The following is a 21,900-nucleotide window of genomic DNA, read 5'->3' on the forward strand; positions in this document are numbered from 1 at the left end:
GTTGCCAAGATCCTGTACTCGCTCCTCTTCCACTGGTTAACAGAGAGGATCAACGCTCAGGTGTACCCCCGCCAACACACCCTCTCCATCTCTATCCTGGACATTTATGGATTCGAGGTAAGCAAGTTTTCTTATTTGTTTACGCTCCTCCATACAGGATGGATGAGCATCTTATCAGCTGTCTGTCACTTCCTCCTGTTGCACAGCTCAGAGACTCCACAATAATCAGTCTTTAGACCTGTAGATAAGACATAGAGAATTACCAGTTGTGTGTATTTGTATGTATGTGTGTTGTTATTGTTGTGGGTGGTGGTGGGAACAATCAGGATCCTGGGCCTTATCAAACAAGGCTTTCGGGAGCAGCCTTTTGGAATTAATTTTATGGCAAACGTACCTCGCAGTTTTCTTTCTTCCCAACCAAAAGATCGTATTTTCAAGGGAGGAACAGGCTGACAGTCAACGTCCCACAACGCTACGTTCACACACACCCACAACCAACAAACCACAAACACCACACACAACAACACAACCACCCACACATACACACCATAACGCACCTTAACCCACACCAACTACGCCACTTTACAAACACCAAACACAACCACACCACACCCACCACACAACACAAAGCATAATAATAACGAAACAATAATAGGACATGTCACATCAGCAGTTCTGGGGACCCTCTGGGGTCCTTAAAATGGTTCTGGGGGGTCCACAGAAAGATATTTTAATTTTACTATTATTAAATTGACTAGAAGTTAGCCAAGTAAGTAGTAGTAGTAGTAATTTAATAAGGATGACTTTTCTGTGCATATGTTTCACACTCAATAACTTTTTCTGCCCATCTTAAATCTACTGAAAAACTAAATCTTATCGAACAGGGATCCCTAAGACTACATCTCATCAAATGTTTATCAATCTGGGGGTTCTTGACACCAATAAAAGAACCATTGTGTTAATTAACTCTGTATATAGACAATGGATTTGTGCATCTGTGTGATCCCCATTCAGGAAGAGTACACCCGGGAACAGATCCCCTGGCAGGACATCCCATTCAGTGACAACCAGCCCTGCATTGATGTCATTGCTGCTAAGCCTCATGGGATACTCAGGATTCTGGATGACCAGAGCTGTTTCCCACAGGTGGGGCAGGAGAAACCTAAGGAAAACCTGAAGTCACTTATAAATCTGTTTTACCCACAGATTAAACTATTGTACATGTCTCTGCTTTGTTGCCAGGCAACAGACCACACTTTCCTCCAAAAGTGTCACTATCACCATGGCCACAATCCGCTGTATCTGAAGCCAAAGATGCCCCTCCCAGAGTTCACCATCAAGCACTTTGCCGGCCGGGTCACCTACCAGGTACACAGCGCCTCATTGGCTCATCTGAAATGACAAAACCTGCTGTTGGCCCGTCAGTTAGCAGGAGAATGTTTCTGATTCAGTGACATCAATAATGTTATTGATAGCTGATCTGTACCATGAGTACAGCCATTCTCCATTCATGGTCATGTTGAATCGTAATGACTTTGATGATCCTATGACTTTTCCTCAAGTGCCACCATGAGGTTCACATTTGTGTGTATGAGTGAAATATCCCTGCTGTGCTTAAGTACAACCTCGCAGAGCGACTAGCGTGGCTGTAGACTCTTTAAACAATAAGAGTCTAATAAAACCTTTGATGTGACGATGGCGCAGCATGAAAAGTTAAGGCATCACAGATTCATCCTGAGGGGGATATGAATTTCGCAGCCAAATTTAATGTCAACAATCCATCCCGTTGTTTTTGGGACTGATCTTGTAATAATTTGTGATGTCGACGATGCAGGTTTACAAGTTTCTCGATAAGAACTACGACCAGGTCCGTCAGGATGTTCTGGACCTGTTCATTCAGAGCAAGAACAAGGTGAGAGGAGCATCTTCACATTAACATATGCATGTATGATCATGTTTATTCTAATTCATGTGAACATAAACAGTGTACGTATAAATACTGTGAATGTATTTGTGTGTGCAGATGGTGTCAAACCTCTTCCTGGTTCATGCAGAGGTCATAGGTCAGCAGAGAGGTCACATGAGGAAGAGCAGCACAGTCACCAGAAAATACCAAGCTCCCACCGTCAGCAACAAGTTCCAACAGTCCCTGTTAGAGCTAGTGGAGAAGATGGAGAGGTGAACCTGAGAGAATTGGAAATATATACTAAATAATTCATGTCCACAAACCGGCACAATTTTCAGATTTCACATGAATAATAAGCAAGAATGTTATTTTCAATCCAAGAGACAAGTTTTTTGCATTAGAAAATAAAATGAGTTGGTTACTGATGTTACTGCTCACATGGTTTATTCTTCCATTTCAGGTGCAACCCTTTTTTTGTTCGCTGCATTAAGCCAAATAATATGAAGGTAGATTTTCAAACATTCTGTGATTTAATGATGACACTGATCACTTGCATGCAATGAGTTCAGTCTGTATCCTGGAGGTAATGACAGTCATTGTTTTTTGAATGTGCTTACGTGTTCATCTACGTTTAGCAACCAGGTGTGTTTGAGGACGAGCTGGTCAGCAGCCAGCTGAGACACTCAGGCATCCTAGAGACCATTAGGATCCGTAGGGAGGGGTATCCTGTCAGAATGCCATTCTACATCTTCCTGTTCAGGTAACATAAACGCATCACTGGATGGTGGCAGCCATTTCGGTGCTTCTCTGTGGCTTTCTATCACTGCGTCATGAAACCATGAAGGTTTAATTTAACACTGTGAGAAGGGAAAAGAAAAAGAGTGAATGGATACTTAAATACGTTTTGTGCGGAAATTAGATGAGTTCAACGAGTGGTCTTTGTTCCCAAACCTAGTTCTAAAACTTTTTTTAAACAGAAATGTTTTGAAAAATAGAAGGTTTTATACATAGGGGGATGTAGCCATTTTATGTATGCTAACACGCAAAACTAAGATGAATAGGAGCCACCATCAGAACAACAAATTTTGAAATATCTTTTGGAAGAATGATGTTCACCCTCCCAGCAGAGTTCAGAAACGTTTTGAATCTCTGCCGAAGAACATTGAAGCAGGCTTATCGGGGTCCAAGACTTTACTAAAACACTTTATAGTGGGTTTCCCTTTAATTTGTCAACAATCTGCATCTACATGTAATGCAAACTTGAACACACAGGTAGGGCAGTGGGTGGTTAGCATGGGAAGTGATAGCTAACACCTAAAAAGATAGAGCGCCACCTGTTGCAGCAGACCGCTTCATTCTTTTGTGTGTGTGTGTGTGTGTGTGTACATGCATGTGATTGTGTGTCATTCCCAGGTATAAGTCCCTGGTGGGGATACGAGAGCCTCCAGAGGCCAATGGAGAGAACTGTGTGATAATGCTCAGTAAACTGTGTCCCCTCAGACCAGGAGCCTACCATGTTGGAGTCACAAAGGTGAGACTGTTATTACAGTTGTTATGTTGGGCTTTACCTCCAAACTTTATTTAGTTTTTGATTTTCCAAATGACTCATACGTGTGTGCGTGTCTGTGTGTGCATGTGGCAGCTGTTTCTGAAGGAGGACATCTACCAGTTGTTGGAGTGTAAACGGGAACGCACTCGACAACTTGCTGCTCTCACCCTGCAGCGTTACACCCGCATGTTCTTTGTCAGGAAACGCTTCGTGGCCTTCCGCAAGAAGATCATCGGGCTGCAGGCACAATGCAGAGGCTTCCTCACAAGGTCAGCATCTCTGCTACTGCTGGTTTTAAAATTATCAACAGATTTGTGGACATCCATCAAGTGAGAAGCCTGATTCAGTTGACAGGCAAGCATTTATGTAAGACTTTTATTATCTTGATTGTTTACCATTGTAGTAGTGAGAAAAACAAATGAAGGGGGACCCCAATACACTGACAGACTAAATTCTAAATAGAACAGAGATTTTAAAATGATGGTACATTATGGTATAGTTTAAATCAATGGTAAGAATAATAGTTTTATAAGGAGTTTTTAACTGGTTATGAACTTGTGATTTCAAATTGCTTCAGGTGATTATCCAAATTAAAAATAATTTAGTTTCTTGGTGTCAATGATGATGTGAAATTTCATGGTGCTCCAATTCTCATTCTGCCCTCCAGGAAGCGCTATGTGAAAATGAGAGAGAGTCTGGTTCGGTTTCGATCTCTTGTCCACATGTACGTCAACCGCAAGCGATACATCAAGGTACATGAAGTCCACTTTCAAATGACAATATATCTCCTTTCATATCTAGACGATGCAACATAAATCCCTCATGCGTATACTGGATGGAACATAAGTGAAAATGTTCAGTGTGTGATTTCCGTAATCTGTTTGCAGATGAAATTTGAAGCCCAGAGGAAAGTTGAAGAGGAGAGGAGGAGGAGAGAGATGGTATGATGGAAATTTAGACTCTGTTTTCAAGGGAAACTGTCTAAATCGTCACTTTTCAGATAAATAAAAAACAAAACAATAACTCTTTCAGGAGCTGACCAAGAGGGAGGTGGTGAATGTCACACACTTGGTGATCCCTGCAGAGCTGGGAGTTTTACTGCAGACAGCAGGAGGTCTGTCAATGTCTGTCTTCCTTTTTGTGTAGTCCACATTAATGTTCACCCACATATTATTTATGAACCAAATAGCTAAGCACTTCATTCAGCCCTTTGCATCTCATCAGCACTGACAGTATCAGCTCCAGAAATAATTTGAATAGTCCTGACAGATTGGGACGTGAGTAGAATCAGTTGCGTAATATATCACAAGGGAAAGAAACAGCACACTTTTATCATTTAAATCTTATCTTTATCACTTTAAGCCTAAATATCATGTCTGGTCAGCTTCAGCAGTAGCAATAGAACGTGGCACAGTACACATTCATATATGTCTAGTTGATGAACTCCAATATTTTGGTAGTTTTTGTGTTGAAACATACTTTAAAACACTCCATGCTCCTACAATTCTACAATATATGTATGCTGGTCTCTCTCTCGTTCTAGTAAGGAGGGAGTTGCACTCCGACTGTTTGGCTCTGCTTCAAGCTCCTCATATCCAGGAAGAGGGTCAGCTCACTCTGCCTCTGGACATCAACAATTACCCATTCTACCGATACGTACAGATCTACTTCAGGGTGAGATGTGCATCAGCTTCACTCCTAGTGACACGCTTACTGTATATGGTATAACCACTGTAATTGTTGTTATTGACTAGATTTGCATTCATAAAACTGCCCTGTAAAAATGTAACATATCCGCTGAGTCATAAAGGGAAGCAGTTTTTGTTTTCATGCCACCGCACTGAAACTGATTTATAAGGACACAGACAAAAACATGACCCTCTCACTCACAAAATGACAGCACTTACTACAGTACTTCAGTAAATCAGAAAAAAAGGTAATCTTTGTTATTATTATTCCTGAAATTGAATTATGCAATGCTGAACTGTAAAACTCAGATTATAACATCAAGAAGCCAAGTCGAAGAGAGAGTTTACAGTTTACCAGACAAAGCCCTGGGATTTTTTCTTTTCCCACTCAAGGGGTCAGGGAGAACTACACCATTGTGTTAATGCACCCTGAATGCACATGTGGTGTAGATGTGCTTCCTAAAACAATTTAAAAATTTTTTGTTGCCACAGGAACCAAAGTTTGGGATGTTGATGGCACCTCTAGAGTCACCTCTGACCCGTATAGAAGATGACCTGAAAGGAGAAGCTCTGGAGCTCTTCATCATGGTAGGCTGACTCTAAAAACTCAACTTTCCTATGGACCTCATATTCTGCCCAGATTTATCATCTAGTCCCTAGTTCTGTGTCATTGTTGTTCTATAAAACAACTTTTAAATGTTACAAAAGTGTTAAGCTGTTCACGGTCAAATGATTCAATCAATAAAATACAGCTTTTAGCAGCGGTATTTTAGAGCCATGCTCTACAGTACTACAGTAATTGTAATGTTTTTCTTCATTTTGCTTTTAGGTGTTACGATTCATGGGCGACCCTCACCTAAACGGGGCGCAGGAGAACATGTTTGGGAATTACATCATCCAGAGGGGCCTGTCATCTCCAGGGTTACGGGATGAGATCCTGGCTCAGGTTGTCAACCAGGTGTGGAGGAACATGAACTATGACAACGCAGAGAGAGGCTGGCTGCTGCTGCTGGCGTGTGTCTGCAGCTTCGCTCCGTCGCCCAAGATGGACAAATATCTACTGAAGTGAGATATAATTTATTACAGATGTGTACAGAAATCAAAGTAAAAAAAAAAAAAGTAAAACAGGAACAAAATGTGATTTAAAATTTTAAAAAGTGTGACCTCAGTTAACCTTTCGTGTCCAGGTTTGTATCGGACCACAGCCCTGCTGGTTGCCAAGCGTTGCTGCAACACAGACTCATCCAAGCCAATCAGAAAACGCAGCTAGGCTCAGGCTCCGCCCCCGAGACAGCGCGTACCTATCCTCTGTCGCTGCTGGAGTGGACAGCCAATAGGAAGAAGGCCAACATGGTGTTGCACGTGCACTGTGTTGATGGTGAGATGCATCTTGCCTTTTTTTTATATACAGTATATCTGGCTGGTTCCCTTAAGCGCTGACAAGAAAGGTACTCCAGCCAAGCAGCAGCAGATGAAGGAGTGGTAGTTTTATGGGCTAAAAGCGATATGAATACAGCTAAGGTCTTAATGTCTTGCAAGGCCAGATTGCATTAATTAATTCAACAATATATTACGCAGTTAACTGTCTGCTCTTTTGCTCTTCCTGGTTTTCATGCCAGAAAACTGGAAACAAATCACGGGCAGCAACTATACACATATTCAAAAATGTACTGCTTTCAATTTTCTCCATTACAGTTTATTTTCAGTTTAGCAAAGAAAAACAAAAGGCTTACTAAACACAATGTAAGCAGTCTTTCTCACCTCAAATTTAAATGAGCGCACGCTTCGAAGCAAAGCAAGGGGATGTGTGTGGCAGGGACTACTGGCATCACTTTTATTGAAGGGGATCAATTACAGCCCTTGATCATTGATTATTCATTGCCAGTCAGGATCAGGTGAACTACAGGCCTCTCTGTCCTTCAATTGCACAATTTATGCGTTTTACTCATTTACACTAAACAATTGGTGTGATTTTAAAAACCACAATGGAAAGATACGGTTTACCTTATTCATTCATCTGGCCCTGTAGGAGGATCGTTCCTGTGTCCGGTCCATTCCTGGACCAGTGGAGAGGATTTAGCAGGGGACATACTGCGCCACAGGTGCTGATATCTAATAATATTATAATATTATTTTTACTGCAAAACATCCACACAGTACACAATGCCTTGAGTGCAATGTACAGGCAGGTATTTAAAGTGTGGGTTCTTGCTTGTAGGGGAGTGTCCGACTGGTGGAGGGGGAGTTCAGTCCTGATGAAGGAGCACGGCCAGTGGGTGGAGTTAGCGGGTCACGACTATGTGATGGACCTGATTGCAGACCTGGAGCTTCCGAATGAATTCCCAAAGCAGAAGAGCTACTTCATCATCAGCACTGATGACCCTGCACGAGTCCGAGCTAATGCCAGCCTGTCAGTATACAGAACACTCACAAATACATGAAATGTAGATACACCAAAGACATTTATTTATCTCCTTTCCTCTCCTCTCAGTGCTTTGTTTGGCAGTGGCTTTGACTCAGATGAAGAGCTTCCTCCTGCCTTTCCTCTAAACAGCAGCAGCAGACCAGCCTACAGTCTGCCTGACTCTGACGGTTACTACAGCCACGGTACACACACACACACACACATCTATTGTAATATAATATGCAGTTACCAGGTAAAACCAGTAAACACAATGGCAGCAAAAGTTAGATAGTAATGGTTTCTGGTTGGATTGTAAAGTGTAACTCGGCTGTCTGTCTGTGTCCAGTAGAGTCGGATGCGTTCAGTGATGGTCAGACTCAGAGAGGAATGGACCGCTACCTGGACAGTCTGTTTGACCCTGTGCTGTCAGACAGCAGCATAGTGAGTACTGACACTGATCTACACCATCTGATTTAGAAAACCTATCAATGCTGAAGCGATTAGGTAATTAATTAATTTGTTTAATCATCAAATACACTGTAAGACATCATAAACTGGTGTAGGGATTGAATTTACTCACCTTCAAATGGTTTTCATAGTTTTCATTATTATCAGAAGAAACCAGAGCAGCCTTTAACATGTGTTAAAGACACAGAGTTTTAAACCTCAAACACTGCATGCTGGAAACGTGCTAATCTAATCCTATATCCTATTTATTATCGTGAAATCTCAGTAGCATTTTCATTCAACTCATCATTTTGAGTTGAAAGACTTTAAGTCAGAGGAAAGTTATGAAATTGAAAATGGAAACTTGAAAGCTTAAGTTTGATCCACTTTAAATGAATAAAACTTCTAACTTAAAAGCTCAGTTGATTTCACTAAATTCCTAAAGCTAATAAATTAATGAATAAAGCCTTGAGTGCAATATTTACAGGTACAGGCAGATTTATACATAAAGGAAATTCTCCTTAGTTGTAAATGCATAAAATGTTCTTGTCACGCTCCCTCCACCTGATCTGATCTGAGTGTGAATGGAAGGGAGTGTTGATGGACGGGTGGAACATGTGATCCACTGCTTCTGTTTATGTATGAATGGAGCAGACAGAAGGGGTGATTAGGTTACTGTGTGACCCACCGTATTTGACTATAACAGCAGGCAGCGTGCATGCACAGCTGTGTGGGGATTACTGTCCATTAACAACGTCACATTTTGTGTATTCGGGAAAACAAGAAAAGGCCTCGTATTTGGGAGGAAACAGGAAGAAAGCATAGGTATGTTTAGGGTGTTATCTAGGGTTGTCAAAGAGAGAGTGTTGGTGGTAACATTAGAACATTTCATTTGGATTTTCTGTGAGCTTGTGTATCTGGAGCTTTATTTTTTGACTTATCGGAGCAGTAAAGCATTTTCCGAGGAACGTATCTATGTGGTTTTGTTGTGTTGAAGCAATAGGGTTCGTTATGTTGCAGATCATTTAGTTAGATTCTTATACTTGTGCTGGAGCTTCTCTTCCATGGTCTACGGTACTTCCTGCGGAGTATTCAGTTCCTGTGGCTCTACTGACTCCCTCACAGAGGGTCTGAATCAACCAATACAATCCACTCCCTCATTCTTGTTCCCTCAGCGTCTCCACACAAACTTCTTACCCTCCTCTTTATGTCTCTCAACCTCCACTTTCTCAACATCTACAGCCGTCCTTTTCCATCCGCTGAATCTCTGTTTCCTGTTTCTCTCTGGCTACCAGGACATGGAAAAGACTGGAAGTTTGTCAGCAAGAATGAAGGGAGGAGGAGGTATAGGCATCACAGGAGGAGGAGGAGGAGAGGGGAACATTCATTCGGCCCCCAGCCGGCCTTATCCACCAGGAATACATCCCGGAGGTAAAACACTGAAGTTACTGAGTGTGTTTTGTGTTAGTTACTGTATGTATAGCGTTAGTGCCACTTGTCCATTAGTTTTTCTTTATATTTGTATTTTTTTTATTTAGTTTTATGTCTTTCCTTATTCTTCTTCTGTCTTTCATTTTTTTGGGATCATTTTTGTATTATTTCTAGCCGTTCTTTTGTCCTGTCACTCAAGCCTTTCTCTCACTCTTTTTATCGCCCCACTGACATCAATAATTCAGCTTGTTCTAAGTTGGTTCTAAATCCTCGTCATTAGTCTCACGTTGGTAAAGAGTTTTGCCCTCTTTCTGCACTTTAGAGCTTCCCCTGAATGCTGGAAAAAGCTGGCCCAAAAGGTGTCTTTCATGTTATGCTCTGTTTTTAACCTTCTCCAACTTGCCTGGGTAGAGCTGATAATGATATCTGGTCCAACCAGTAAAAAAACCGAGAAAAAAAAAGAAAAAAAAGCAATAACTACAACAGACAAATGCAGAAATAAAAATGCAAAATATTGAAAGTGTTAAACACAGTTACAAACAAAAAGGGAGGTGAAAGATTTAACAACAAATGATCATTACTAATATACTGTATGTATTATTGTAATTATTTCCATATTGTTTAAGGGTGAACGCTGAAGTGTCTCAGCGACACTGAACAGGCCTGAAGTGTAAAAGTTCAGATGTACAGTTCACCAACCTTAATCTGTCGCTTAGAGGCCACAATGGGCAGTCTGACCTCATAGATAATGCATAGACAGCCATTCACTGTAACCACACATGACTTCTTTACCCTCTATAGGCACCTGTCACTCTCCTTCTCTCTCTTCTACTACACATATTATTCGTCATCTCTTTCCTTCTTGCTATTTTGTCAGCGCTCTACAGTCGTAGGTAAACTTCACATCTCACTATCGCTCACAAATGTATAATATTCTAAACATCTGTAAATGTGTATTAGCTTTTTTCTACTAGCCAAGCTTTTTTCCCCTCTTTCAACCTCTTTTTTGAGAATATGCAGTGTATATTTTCAGTCTTCTGACTGTCAAGTTTTATCTCATCCATCAGACAGTACGTTGAACTCCTAAGTACTAATCTAAGGCATCTATCCTCATTGAAGAAAAAGGGATGAAGGAATTCAACTGCCTTTTAGTTTCTTTATTAGTGAGTTAGGCAGATTTTGTTACTGCTGTACTATGCCAAGCTGGCTAGTTTCCCCCGTTTCCCCACTTTGCATCTTCTATACTGTTTGATGGATAGTTTACCAACACTTAAGTAGTAAAACATGTTGTTTTGGATCTAAACTTTCAAATATGATATTTAAAGTTCCAGTGTGTTACATGTTGGAGGCTCTGGTGGCAGAAATATGGTGAAATATGGCAGGAATATTATATTCATAGGTATGTTTTCATTAGTGTCTATTGTCTAATCACCTGAAAATAAAAATCAGGGTGTTTTTGTTACCTTAGAATGAGCCGTTTTTATCTACAGAGGGAGCAGGTCCTTTTCCATGGAGTCGGCCATGTTGAACCGCCATCTTTCTGCAGTAGCCCAGAATGGACAAGCCATCTGACTCGATATAGGACCTATCGCGTTTTGTGCTGGTTTTGCAGCCACCTTAGTTGCTCCTACACACTGCAATTTGCATCTTCACTTACTTTAACTCTTTTACTCTTACTGTGAAGTGCTGATTAGCTTGTCCTGTCTTGCCTGTCCAGGAAGAAAATACATCCATTTAACAGAGACTAAGTCCTGGAAGCAGCACTGTTCCTAACTCTTACCCTGTTCATTGCCTATCGCTTCTCAAGCTGTGCCAGTGCTTCCAGTAGCAGGAGGAATGATGCCACCCATCCCTGCTATGCCAATCCCCTCCCACCACCATCACCACGAACAACACCAACAACAACAACAACAACAACAACAGCAGCAGCAACCTCAACAGGAACAGCAGCAACATTACCACCAATACAACCGTCCCCCACAACCTTACCACCATCAGACTTCTTCTACCACTGCTCCTGCCACACGTGTGGCACCTACTCCGTCACCCACTCGTGCACCTGCTGCAGCCCCCGCAGCTGATGCCAATGTAGCTTCCCATGTCACTGGTGTCCCCGGTCTGCCGGGGGTGACCTCACTCCCTACCACTTCTGTTGTTCCAGGCTTGCCTGTGATGGCAGGTGTGCCAGGTATAATAATCGGGTGTGCATTAGGTTGTCCCGCATGTTTGGCCTGAAGCGTGTGGGCTTGGTGGAGTTACAACAAATTTATTTTTTTTAAAACTTTTTTTATATCTTGCCGTTTGGTGTGAGGTTGCAAAGTTCCTTTGTGAGGTTTGTTTGAAGTGGATGAGTCTGCTCGCTCCTTTGCAGTGAGTTACATGGTGTCTATGTCTATTTCTAGGATCGGAGCAGACAGTACTCACTCAACAGCAACAGGCTATCATCAACCAGCAAGCTATCATTCTGGTTTGTCAAATATCCTTCTTCTGAACAAATCTGATATTACTATTGGTGTAATTTATACTTCAAGTGTGTCTAGTATTCAAGGAATAGCTCAGCATTTTGTGAAGTACAACTCTCAGCTCTCATGCTTAGAGTTAGATGAGCAGATTGATGACACTCTCATATAAGGTCAATTAAGCTACAGCCAGTTAGCTTAAAGGTCCAGTGTGTAACATTTAGGAGAAAGAGAATATAACTTTTATAATCATGTTTTCATCAGTGTATAATTACCTGAATATCAGAATTATGATGTTTTTCTTACCTTACAGATGCCGTGTGCCACCTCATGTAAATGGGTGATATAGGAAATAAAAGTAATATATACTGCATGTGTTTGTGTTGCAGGCCCAGCAGATGACTATGCAGGCCATTGCAATCCAGCAGCAGATGTTGTCTTCCTTCCCACCTGTTGCCCCCGCCCCCCAGTCACCACCCTCACAGCAGCATACACCACTGCCACAACACTCTCACACGCCCAGCTCTGTGAGTAAACACACACATACACTGTACTCTGGCGCTACATGAACATGAATATGGATACACCTGCCAGCACGTATACAAATCAGAAATAGTTGCAATAAACACAAACTCAGCTGTATTACTCCCTGTTTTTCTGCAGGCCAAAGAGAGTGAAGAGTCGCCGTACAAGCCTGCTGCTGTTCAGCGAAAAATGAGTATGTTTCACACTTTCAGGGTAAAATCTGCAGATTTGTTGTGTGGTTTAAATTCCATGAATACAGTGAGTTTTTTATTTTATTTTTGAAACATTATTCAAACTGAGTGAATTAATTTGTGGGTGGTATGTGATTTTATGAGACGTGCAGAAAAAATAGAAATTGAATCCAACAGCCGTTAAATCTAATGATGATCTAATAGACAATGACATTCCAGGTCCGACACGTGGACCCCCTCCTGAGGATGTGGTCCGATCCAGTGTGAGTAACACAGAGCGTATGGACCCCAGCCATGACATCAAAGACATTATCAAACAGCACCAGCCTGCTGGCACAACACCTTCTACTGGACCTGCCACACAAAAGTAACACGTTCATGACTTTCTAACCTAAGTACTGATGATAGTATTTTGTCTGTCTGCTTAGTTGCCTCTTAACCTGTGCGTGTGTGTGCAGGAAAGGTGATGGAAAGGTGTTTGCAAAGAAGCCAGACCCGCATGATGAAGCTATGGAGATCCTTAAAGATCAGATGGCAAACCCACCACAACCGGTACTCCAACTCTGCACTTGCACCAAACACACACACACACCCATATACACATACAAAGGTTAGGGTTAGGGTTAGGGTTAAACTACAATTTGTTTAATTTTTTTTTTATATCTCAGAGTCTAAAGAAGCCTCAACCCTCCCAACATCAAGAAGAGAGAGGACTTAAGGTTTCCAAGACCATTAAGTCTCGCCCTGCAGGGCCAACCAGCTCCAGCATAAGCCCTGCCCCTCCTCCAGGTAAACTTTTCACATACTAATCTGACATAAATCCCCAGTAATAAACAGCAGAAAGTTCATTACTCATTTCACACTTGCATGTGAAAGTGTTTGGAAACTAACTCTGTGTGTGTGTTTCTAGTCGCTAGAGAGTTGCCAGTAGAAGAGGAGATCATTCAGACTCAACTCCACAGCAGGACCAGTGATGAATATTATACCTACTCCAACGTCCCCTGGAAACTCTTCATGAGGAAAGAGGTGTGTTTATTGAGCACAAAAACACATTATCCGTATCGCCCTGAAATGTAATGTTAGAACAAATTGCTGAAACACATACTGAAAAACATATATATTCTTTATAGATCTTCTAGTACTGAACATTTAACAACATTACAATACTTTAACATCCTCATGTTTTATACTTTTTAAATAAATAAATATTTCCATTGTTGATCTTTGTTGTTTTAGGTGTTCTATCCTAGAGAGACCTTCAACAATCCACTGATTCTGGATCTGATCTTCAGACAGGTTGATTTATTTATTTATTTATTTACAATCTCTTGTTTTTCCATTTATTTTGTATTAAAGGTCCAGTGTGTTACATTAAAGAGGATATATTGGAAGAAATTTAATATAATATTAGGTATGTCACTCGTAAACAAAACTCCCGCTGCACTGCCAACAACAGTCAGGTGCTGGTAGGTTGCAGGACCATGTAGTAAAAAAATCTGAATCAACCAGTGCACTCTGAAATCACTTTACTGTGATTTATTTAAGAGCGAACAGCGTGTTTCGCTTGCAGCTTCCTCAGGTTCACACAGCAGGCGATCTGAAAAATGATTTCCACTTTAGTGAAATGCTTTTTTCTGAAGGTGCATGTGTTCTGCAGGTTTTGCACGATACCTTCTCTGAGGCCTGCATCCGCATCACCCAGGAGGAGAGACAGAAGATGAAAGCTTTGTTTGGTATGACAAAACACATATTCCTAAATGACTTCACTCTGTGGTATAATGGCTCATAGACCACAATGTACTATTTTAAGTTTACAGTATGTGAATGTGATCACTCCTTCTCTGTTTTGGTTGACAGCTGAGAGCAAGGTGGACCAGGTTTCAGGAACGCATGATGAGAACGTGAAGAAGAAAGTGGTTGCCATGGCGAAAGACTCATGGGACATTTATTTCTCCCGCCTCTTCCCAGCGTCTGTGAGTTCTTGTCTCTTTCTCATATGTGAGTTGAACTGAAAAGTTCATAATAAACCTAAAGCAGCCTTCTTCCATCAGTTGGTTTGATAGGCTCTTACTCGTGTGCCTGCGCTCAGTTTCATGTGTTTATGTGTGTGTGTGTGTGTCTGTGTGTGTGTGTTCCAGGGCAGTGTGGGGACAGGAGTGCAGGTGCTGTCTGTCTCTCATAAAGGCATCAAGCTCCTGAAGCTGGTGAGGAGCAGCTCTGCTGCCCCAGACTACTTCAGAGTCCTGCGGCCTTACAGGTGAGCCTCAGACATAGTTTGTGTCATGTCAGTCCCTTTTTAAGCCTTCATAGATTTTTATTGGCACATCCATTAAAAAAGAAAACAATGAAGTGCCTGATTGATTTGACCTGAGACCCCTTTTCTTTTTATGTGTAACTTTATGTTGACTTCCTGGTTTTTGCATCTCACTTCCTTTGCAGCTACTCGGACATCCTGTTTGTGTCGATTCCATCTAAGAACATGCTGGAGTTCAACCTGACCAATGAGAAACTGATCCTGTTCTCCGCCAAGGCCCCGCAGGTCAAACACATGATCGACTACTTCCTCACAGAGATTAAGAAGGTCAGAGGGCGTCTGTGTGACTATACATACAAGGCTTTTGGTGTTATCAGTCTTATGTGTGTTCATGGGTAATATGAGAAGACATCTGCTGGTCAAACAACAAAAGTTTAATATCTCAAAATTTTGGTATTTGCCACCATGCATTGGTTATATTCTGACACCAATAATTATAATAGTTTAATTTATACAGCACTTTTATAATAAGCATGCATTTTGTTACAACCTCAGAGTATAAGGGGAAATCCAGTGCAATAATAAGTGCAATAATGAGATCCATGTGGCAGATAAAACAGCTAAATAAAACCATACAAAGCAAAAGGGGTTAAACATGATGCTATGATAGAAATATAAAATAAAGCATTAGCATGACTGAACAGTAGTCCAGTAATACATATTAACAGGGTGATCTGTTATTATGTATTACTGGACAACTGCTTGATTTTAACTTGAATTTAGAAAGAGAGTTTAACTGCAGCAAGCTGTGTGAGATCCAGTCTTTGACATCAGCTAAACAGCTGTGTGCCATGGCAAGCTTGTTGAATTCAGAATATTTGGTGGAAGGTGGAAGGACATTTGGGGAATCACAAAAGACAGATTGACTTTTTTAGATTATTCCAGCTTATTTGACATGTTTATCACTGAAGCAGTGGTTATAGCCCATCAGGGAAGTCTCTTGAATCTTTTGTTAGAGTCAGCAAGACTGCTCAGGCTGAAGCGCCTCTCCACAGGCGATATTTTGGATATGTTACGGAAACGGTTAGGATGTCCATCTCTAACCCGACTTCAAATATTCAATGTCTTCCGTATCAGAGTTCAAGCTAACTTTATCCTTCTCATCAAAAGATTAAAAAAAATAAGTCACTCAGGCGATTGTTGCTTTTTCCATCTGTTCATTATGCAGATGATTGAAGAATTTATGTATTTATGCAAGTAAAGACATAATTGTTTGATTAGTAATGATTGGTTATTGTAATGTGGTTACTGAATTTAGGGACAGTAATGCATTACAAACAAATGTACAATTGCAGTAATACGAATCATGACAGAAAGGAATGTGATGATACGTTTTTGGACCACTGGTTATTTTGCAACATGTTCAGTGTCAAACAAGTCATGTCTCTGTCAGGACTCAGAGTATGTGGTGGCAGTAAGGAATTACATTACTGAGGACAGGAGTCTGCTCAGCTTCCACAAAGGAGACATCATCAGACTGCAGCACATGGACGGGCTGGAGGCCGGTGAGACGCACACTCATGAACTCATGCTCGCACAGTGATATCTTTGTAGACCTGCTTTCTGCCTCTGTGAACCTTGTACAGTATGTCTCCGCTTTTCTGTGCTTTATGCCATGTCTGTCACACTGTGTGTGTGTGTGTTCAGGCAAACATTACGGCTGCGTAGTGAGGAAGAAGGTCATGCTTCTGGAGGAGCTAAAGAGAGACACTCCTGAGTTTGGTGGGTTCTGTTGTGTTTGTGTGTGTGTGTGTGTTTTATTTTTACTGGTGGGTTTTGGTTTGTTCTTTTCATTAGAGCCTTAACTTCTGTGTCCCTGGCCTTTTTAAGGAGAATAGAAAATTTGGTTCTTTGTCTTAAAAGCTGAAAAATAAAAATTAAAAAACATTATTTTTGGATTTTGTCTTGTTGGTTGGACACAACAAAACATTTGAAGACATCACTTTGGACTTTTTCTGCGTTCGCATGTGACAGTTTTGGGTTTGTTTTTAACATTTGATGTGTTTTTTTCTGTTGCATATGAACCTCTCAGTGTACATATCTTCTGCTGGGTGTATATAGGCTGGCGGTTTGGGGCTGTGTATGGAAAATCAGGAGTGTTTCCCAGTGACTACGTCCGTCCTGTGGCTGCCCCGGACTTCCTGGTTCTCCCTGCTGAGCGCGTGGAGCCTCGAGACAGACAGGGACGAGTGGCTGCATCCGCTGCTATCGCCGTGGCGATGGGCTCAGCTGTAGCTGCCCATGAGCTTGACCTCTCCACGGAGGTGCAGAAGTTGTTTTATCACGTTACAGCAGAATATTTATAATCTACTGTCCAAAAAAGATACGTGATGCTTATTTTCAGCTTCCACAGTGCATCAGGAAATAAAACACCAGGCTCCGAGCAAGCATACATTTGAGATTTCAGCATGAACAATACCCCTATATTATGGCATCAGCTGCTGTTTATACTGTATATGCTGGAATATTTTGGTTTGCAGAAATGGAAATATTCTGTAGATAATTACATCTTTGGTGTTCCTTTAAGTGGCACTGCTGCTTAACTTTTTACCGCTGTGTGTGTGTATCAGGTAGTAAATGAGATGTATGGAGACAGTGTGAGCGTCGAGCTGGACGATCTGCCTCTGCACAGCGGCCAGTACCACATGGCTGAGTTTGCCAAGAAGTACTTTAGAGAGGCACAGAGGAACAAAAGGTCAGACACACAACGTACTGCCAAAATAATGTGAACATGTATTAAAATGTCCTCAGCTCATATTTACTTTTCCTGAGACAAATGCCTGCTGGCTGTGTTTTGCCCACAGTGATCAGAAAGCCAAAAAGGGGAAGGAGGGCAGGGACCCTGTCGACATGGTCAAATTCTCCAAGGTAAAAAAAAGTGGGGTCAAGATAAAAAATGTTCATGTCTTTTGTTTTCTAACAATATTGTGTGTGTTATATTTCTTCCTTGTAATGTTCCTGTCTCTCCAGTCTCCAATCCAGGAGTCTCTGATCGACTTCTCTGACAGTGGGATGAACAGAGTGGCTGCTGATATCTTCTTAGGTGAGAGAGGAGGGATGGATACAGATATGAGGTAGAAGAGGAAAGTAGATAAGCAGTCAGTGGTTACAGATGTTATTATTTTGAAGTGGATAGTTTTGTAGAAAGAAATACACGTCTACAGATCAGTTTTATGAGCTCATTTGTTTGCATGGTATTCCATGTTGACTGGTTGTTTCTGTCCAGCTATAATGAAGTTCATGGGAGACTTCCCGATGAAAGGTCTGACTGAGCAGGACCTGGTCACTACTATACTGAAGGTACACACACAAAAACACACACAATTTCACATATTTTATAAGCACATAAAATATAATAAATAACAATAAGCCTGAAACAAACTGTATTTGTGTGTATTTTTACAAGCTTTATTCAAATGTGCTCAAAAATGTAGTTAAGTGGCGAGCATGGTCTGATAAAGGATGAAGCCTACTGCCAGGTGATGAAGCAAGTTACTGCCAACACCAGCTCCAAACCGTAAGACATTTTAGTTCACATGCTGACTGAGGACTTAATCAGTGCTAGTGCGGCCATGGAGAGGCTTTAATTCATAGCTTTGTTTGTATATCTGTGTGTAGGGACAGTTGTCAGAGAGGATGGAGGCTGTTGTACATCCTGACGGCGTTCCATCGCTGCTCTGATGTTATGAAGCCGTTTCTGTTGAAGTTTCTGCAGGACGCCTGTGCAACCCCCGGGATGCAGTACCAAGGTATCCACAGACTAACACTTTACACTCATTAATCCATCACTGCCAGCCTGATGCTATTCTTAGGTACCATTGATCTAAGTGTTGAGTGGCTGCTGCTCTTAACTGACAGGTATTGCCAAGGCATGTGAGCAGAATCTGAGGAGGACTTTTCAGTATGGCGGTCGCATACAGTATCCCAACAGCATGGAGCTCAAAGCTATGCTGGTTAGTCACTTATTTGTCCATTCAGTCTTCTTATGTGGCTTGACTTAACCTGGCTTAACCTGTTTAAAGTGTTAAAATGTGCACCAAACCAAAAAGGAAACCACAAGGCAAATGATTTAAGGAACTAATAATGTAATGATTGCTGTACAGTGGGATGGAATACTTTGTTCAGTGTAGAGGAAAATACAAAAAGAGATGTTATCAATATATCCACACTGTATTGTAATGATACATCAGCATTTTATATATAAAAATAAAATGTATCACTTTTTTTTTTACATGTTTGATTAAAATTAAGCACAAATGTTTAGATTTTAGTTTTAAAATCCAAGTTTTAGGATTACTAATACTATAGTAGGATCGATACTTTTCTACTTATGGCATTTGTCATATTAAAGTGTTTGGCAGCTGGTTTCCTGCTCTCAGTAACAGCAGCCCCTGCTGGTGTTGACTGCTGTGACGTCTCCCTCTGATTGGTTGTTTGTGTGCAGGCTGGGCGGAGCTCCAAGAGACAGCTGTTCCTGCTGCCAGGTGGGATCGAAAGGCACTTAAAAATCAAGACGTGCTCTGTGAGTGCACACACACACACACACACACACATTCAATGAAATGATTGTATCAGTTCTAAAGAAAAGCATCATACCAGTGAGCAGCTTTATTAGACCAATCAGGAAGTAGCAGGAGTTGGACTGACTGTAGCTTTTAGACATAACGAAAAACAGATGCTGCATTTGTGGGTCAACATGATGAGGATTTCTTTATTTCAGGTTGCTTTGGATGTCATCGAGGAGCTCTGCTATGAGATGGGACTACACAGGGCAGAGGCTTTGGATGAATATGCTGTCTTTTTGGTCACACACAGAGGTTAGAAGGATGTAGCTTCTCATAGAAACTAGGACTACAATGCGAGGCCTCTTAACATACAGCAATACACTACAGATAAACAAATAATAACGGAAGTGTGTTTCTGTGTAGGGCAGAATGTGCGTCCCCTGAACAAGCGCGAGTACATACTGGACATTGCTACAGAGGCAGAGCCGGTTGACACCAACTACAGTCTGTGGTTCAGAAGAGTCATATGGAGTATGGCGCTCAAACTTGACAACGAACTCTATGTCACCATGCACTATAATCAGGTAGAGATCTACTGTGTGAACTAAAGGATGGATGATGTCCTGTTTCTGCTCACAGCAAAGTTGTTAATGTCTCACATGGTCTAATCTGAATAACAATTTAAAACAATTTCCCAAAACAAGAGAACCACTGAAATAAACTACCTGGCTGTATATAAAGAAGGTAAAAGTAGCTCCTCCTTGACCAGCTACAACAGTAACTACGCTACAGTACACACTGATGCATCAATATTAACAATTGAATAGTGGCAAATACTGTATTTAATATAGCAGAAATTAGTACTTTTACTTTAATACTTTAAGTACATTTTGCTGCTAATACTTGTGTACTTTTAGTAGGATTTCTCATGCAGGACTTTTACTTGTAATGGAGTATTTTAACATTGCTGTAAAACTACTTTTACTTTGGTAACATATTTCTTCTTCCACCACTGGCTGACATCATTTGTTGCTTTGCTAGTTTTGTAACAGCACAGACTTCACTTCAAGGTTGCAACTGGCACAGTCTGACAAGGAAGATGTGTCAACATTTTTAAATTTTCTGTCACAAAAAGAGCAGAAACATAAATGAAAATAAAAACAGACAAAACTGTACTCTGTGTCTCTGCTCAAGGTGTTGCCAGACTACCTGAAGGCCTTGCTGAGTGTAGTTCCTCAGGGTAAACCCAGTGAACAGCATATGCAGCAGATCGCCAGACTGGCTGCCCTACAGCACCGTGCCAAGGACACTATCTACCTGCCCACCCTGTAAATATACACACACATCAACATAAAGCATTCAATTACAACAGACCATTTGTTGGACGCTTTTATCCCTGGCACGTCACAGTACCATGAATGCTTGCTCCCTAACTAACACTTTGTGTGTGTTTTTAGCCGGGAGGTGCAGGAGTGTGTCCCCTCACCGTTCTACAGCAAACAGGGTTCACAGCCGTGGCTGAATATGACAACTCAACACATGCAGCAAGTCCAGCCCTTAAACCCATACCAGGCCCGCGCACAGTTCCTTGGTAAGACACCTCTTTGTGAGTGTGTGTATTTCTGAGAGTGACTTAAAGGTCCACTGTGTAGGATTTAATGGCATCTATCAGTGCAGTTGCAGATTGGAACTCACTCGATTGACCTTCCCTTTCCAAGTGCGAGAAAGGGTGGCTGCGAACAGCCGTATCTAGAGCCAGTGTTTGGTTTCTTCATTCTGAGCTTCTGTAGAAACATGGTGGCCTCCATGGAAGATGACCAAAGGCGTCTGTAGATAAAAACAACTTATTCTAACATAACAAAACATAAAGATTATGATTTTATTATTATACACTAATGAAAATATACCTATTATATTCAGTTTCTGACAATAAATCCTTCTAAATGTTACGCACTGGACCTCCATAGAAGCCTATATTAATAATGATCAATTCCAAGTATTGAAATTTTGCTCAGTAAAAATATTTCAGTAAAAACATCTTCCTCAGAACAATGAGTGTGCTAGCTTATTAAAAGTGACCCTTCGTGTGTTTTTTGCCCAGGTCTGGTCAGTGCCTTCCCCATGTTTGGCTCCTCCTTCTTCTACATTCAGAGCTGCAGCTCGGCGTCCATCCACGCCCCCTGCATCCTGGCTGTCAATCTGAATGGACTGCATTTTCTTAACAAAGATACTCATGTATGTCACATCACACATGCACATTGTGCAGCTGAACGTGTGTAACAGTATGCATTTGAAGCAGTAGTTGCACTCTTTAAAAATTACCTTAATATATTTACATTAAAAGCTAACTAATGAAAAAATGTAATTATTTCAGAACAAAGCATGTGGCTCCATCTGCTGGTTATAGAGTTTGCTTCCATTTTATCACTTAAATAAATATAACATTTCCCTCGATATTAAATCTTGTATTTTTTTGTGTAT

General features: G+C 41.2%; 1 protein-coding gene across 1 annotated transcript in view; it reads left to right on the forward strand.

Moving 5' to 3' along the window:
* The window catches only part of myo15aa (myosin XVAa), a gene marked incomplete at its 3' end in the record, with an annotated part of 31,038 nt that overhangs the window by 8,869 nt on the left and 269 nt on the right, over window positions 1-21,900 (forward strand). The window contains 50 exon segments of the mRNA XM_035655011.1: window positions 48-117; window positions 1,015-1,146; window positions 1,243-1,368; window positions 1,835-1,912; window positions 2,024-2,178; window positions 2,367-2,412; window positions 2,542-2,666; window positions 3,320-3,437; window positions 3,549-3,724; window positions 4,123-4,207; window positions 4,343-4,396; window positions 4,488-4,569; window positions 4,999-5,129; window positions 5,636-5,731; window positions 5,973-6,208; window positions 6,331-6,521; window positions 7,173-7,245; window positions 7,362-7,553; window positions 7,635-7,750; window positions 7,897-7,988; window positions 9,290-9,425; window positions 11,233-11,613; window positions 11,828-11,892; window positions 12,274-12,411; window positions 12,548-12,602; window positions 12,820-12,967; window positions 13,059-13,152; window positions 13,269-13,389; window positions 13,511-13,626; window positions 13,837-13,896; window positions 14,258-14,333; window positions 14,458-14,573; window positions 14,739-14,857; window positions 15,040-15,181; window positions 16,308-16,419; window positions 16,562-16,636; window positions 16,976-17,178; window positions 17,485-17,609; window positions 17,719-17,782; window positions 17,885-17,957; window positions 18,141-18,214; window positions 18,349-18,431; window positions 18,533-18,663; window positions 18,773-18,867; window positions 19,359-19,436; window positions 19,635-19,731; window positions 19,843-20,003; window positions 20,614-20,747; window positions 20,877-21,010; window positions 21,521-21,654. Of these exon segments, the coding sequence (XP_035510904.1) occupies window positions 48-117; window positions 1,015-1,146; window positions 1,243-1,368; window positions 1,835-1,912; window positions 2,024-2,178; window positions 2,367-2,412; window positions 2,542-2,666; window positions 3,320-3,437; window positions 3,549-3,724; window positions 4,123-4,207; window positions 4,343-4,396; window positions 4,488-4,569; window positions 4,999-5,129; window positions 5,636-5,731; window positions 5,973-6,208; window positions 6,331-6,521; window positions 7,173-7,245; window positions 7,362-7,553; window positions 7,635-7,750; window positions 7,897-7,988; window positions 9,290-9,425; window positions 11,233-11,613; window positions 11,828-11,892; window positions 12,274-12,411; window positions 12,548-12,602; window positions 12,820-12,967; window positions 13,059-13,152; window positions 13,269-13,389; window positions 13,511-13,626; window positions 13,837-13,896; window positions 14,258-14,333; window positions 14,458-14,573; window positions 14,739-14,857; window positions 15,040-15,181; window positions 16,308-16,419; window positions 16,562-16,636; window positions 16,976-17,178; window positions 17,485-17,609; window positions 17,719-17,782; window positions 17,885-17,957; window positions 18,141-18,214; window positions 18,349-18,431; window positions 18,533-18,663; window positions 18,773-18,867; window positions 19,359-19,436; window positions 19,635-19,731; window positions 19,843-20,003; window positions 20,614-20,747; window positions 20,877-21,010; window positions 21,521-21,654 (5,914 nt within the window).

The sequence above is a fragment of the Morone saxatilis genome, unplaced genomic scaffold, assembly GCF_004916995.1.
Source record: "Morone saxatilis isolate NCDOM2014 unplaced genomic scaffold, NCSU_SB_2.0 Contig14, whole genome shotgun sequence".
Lineage (NCBI taxonomy): Eukaryota > Metazoa > Chordata > Actinopteri > Moronidae > Morone > Morone saxatilis.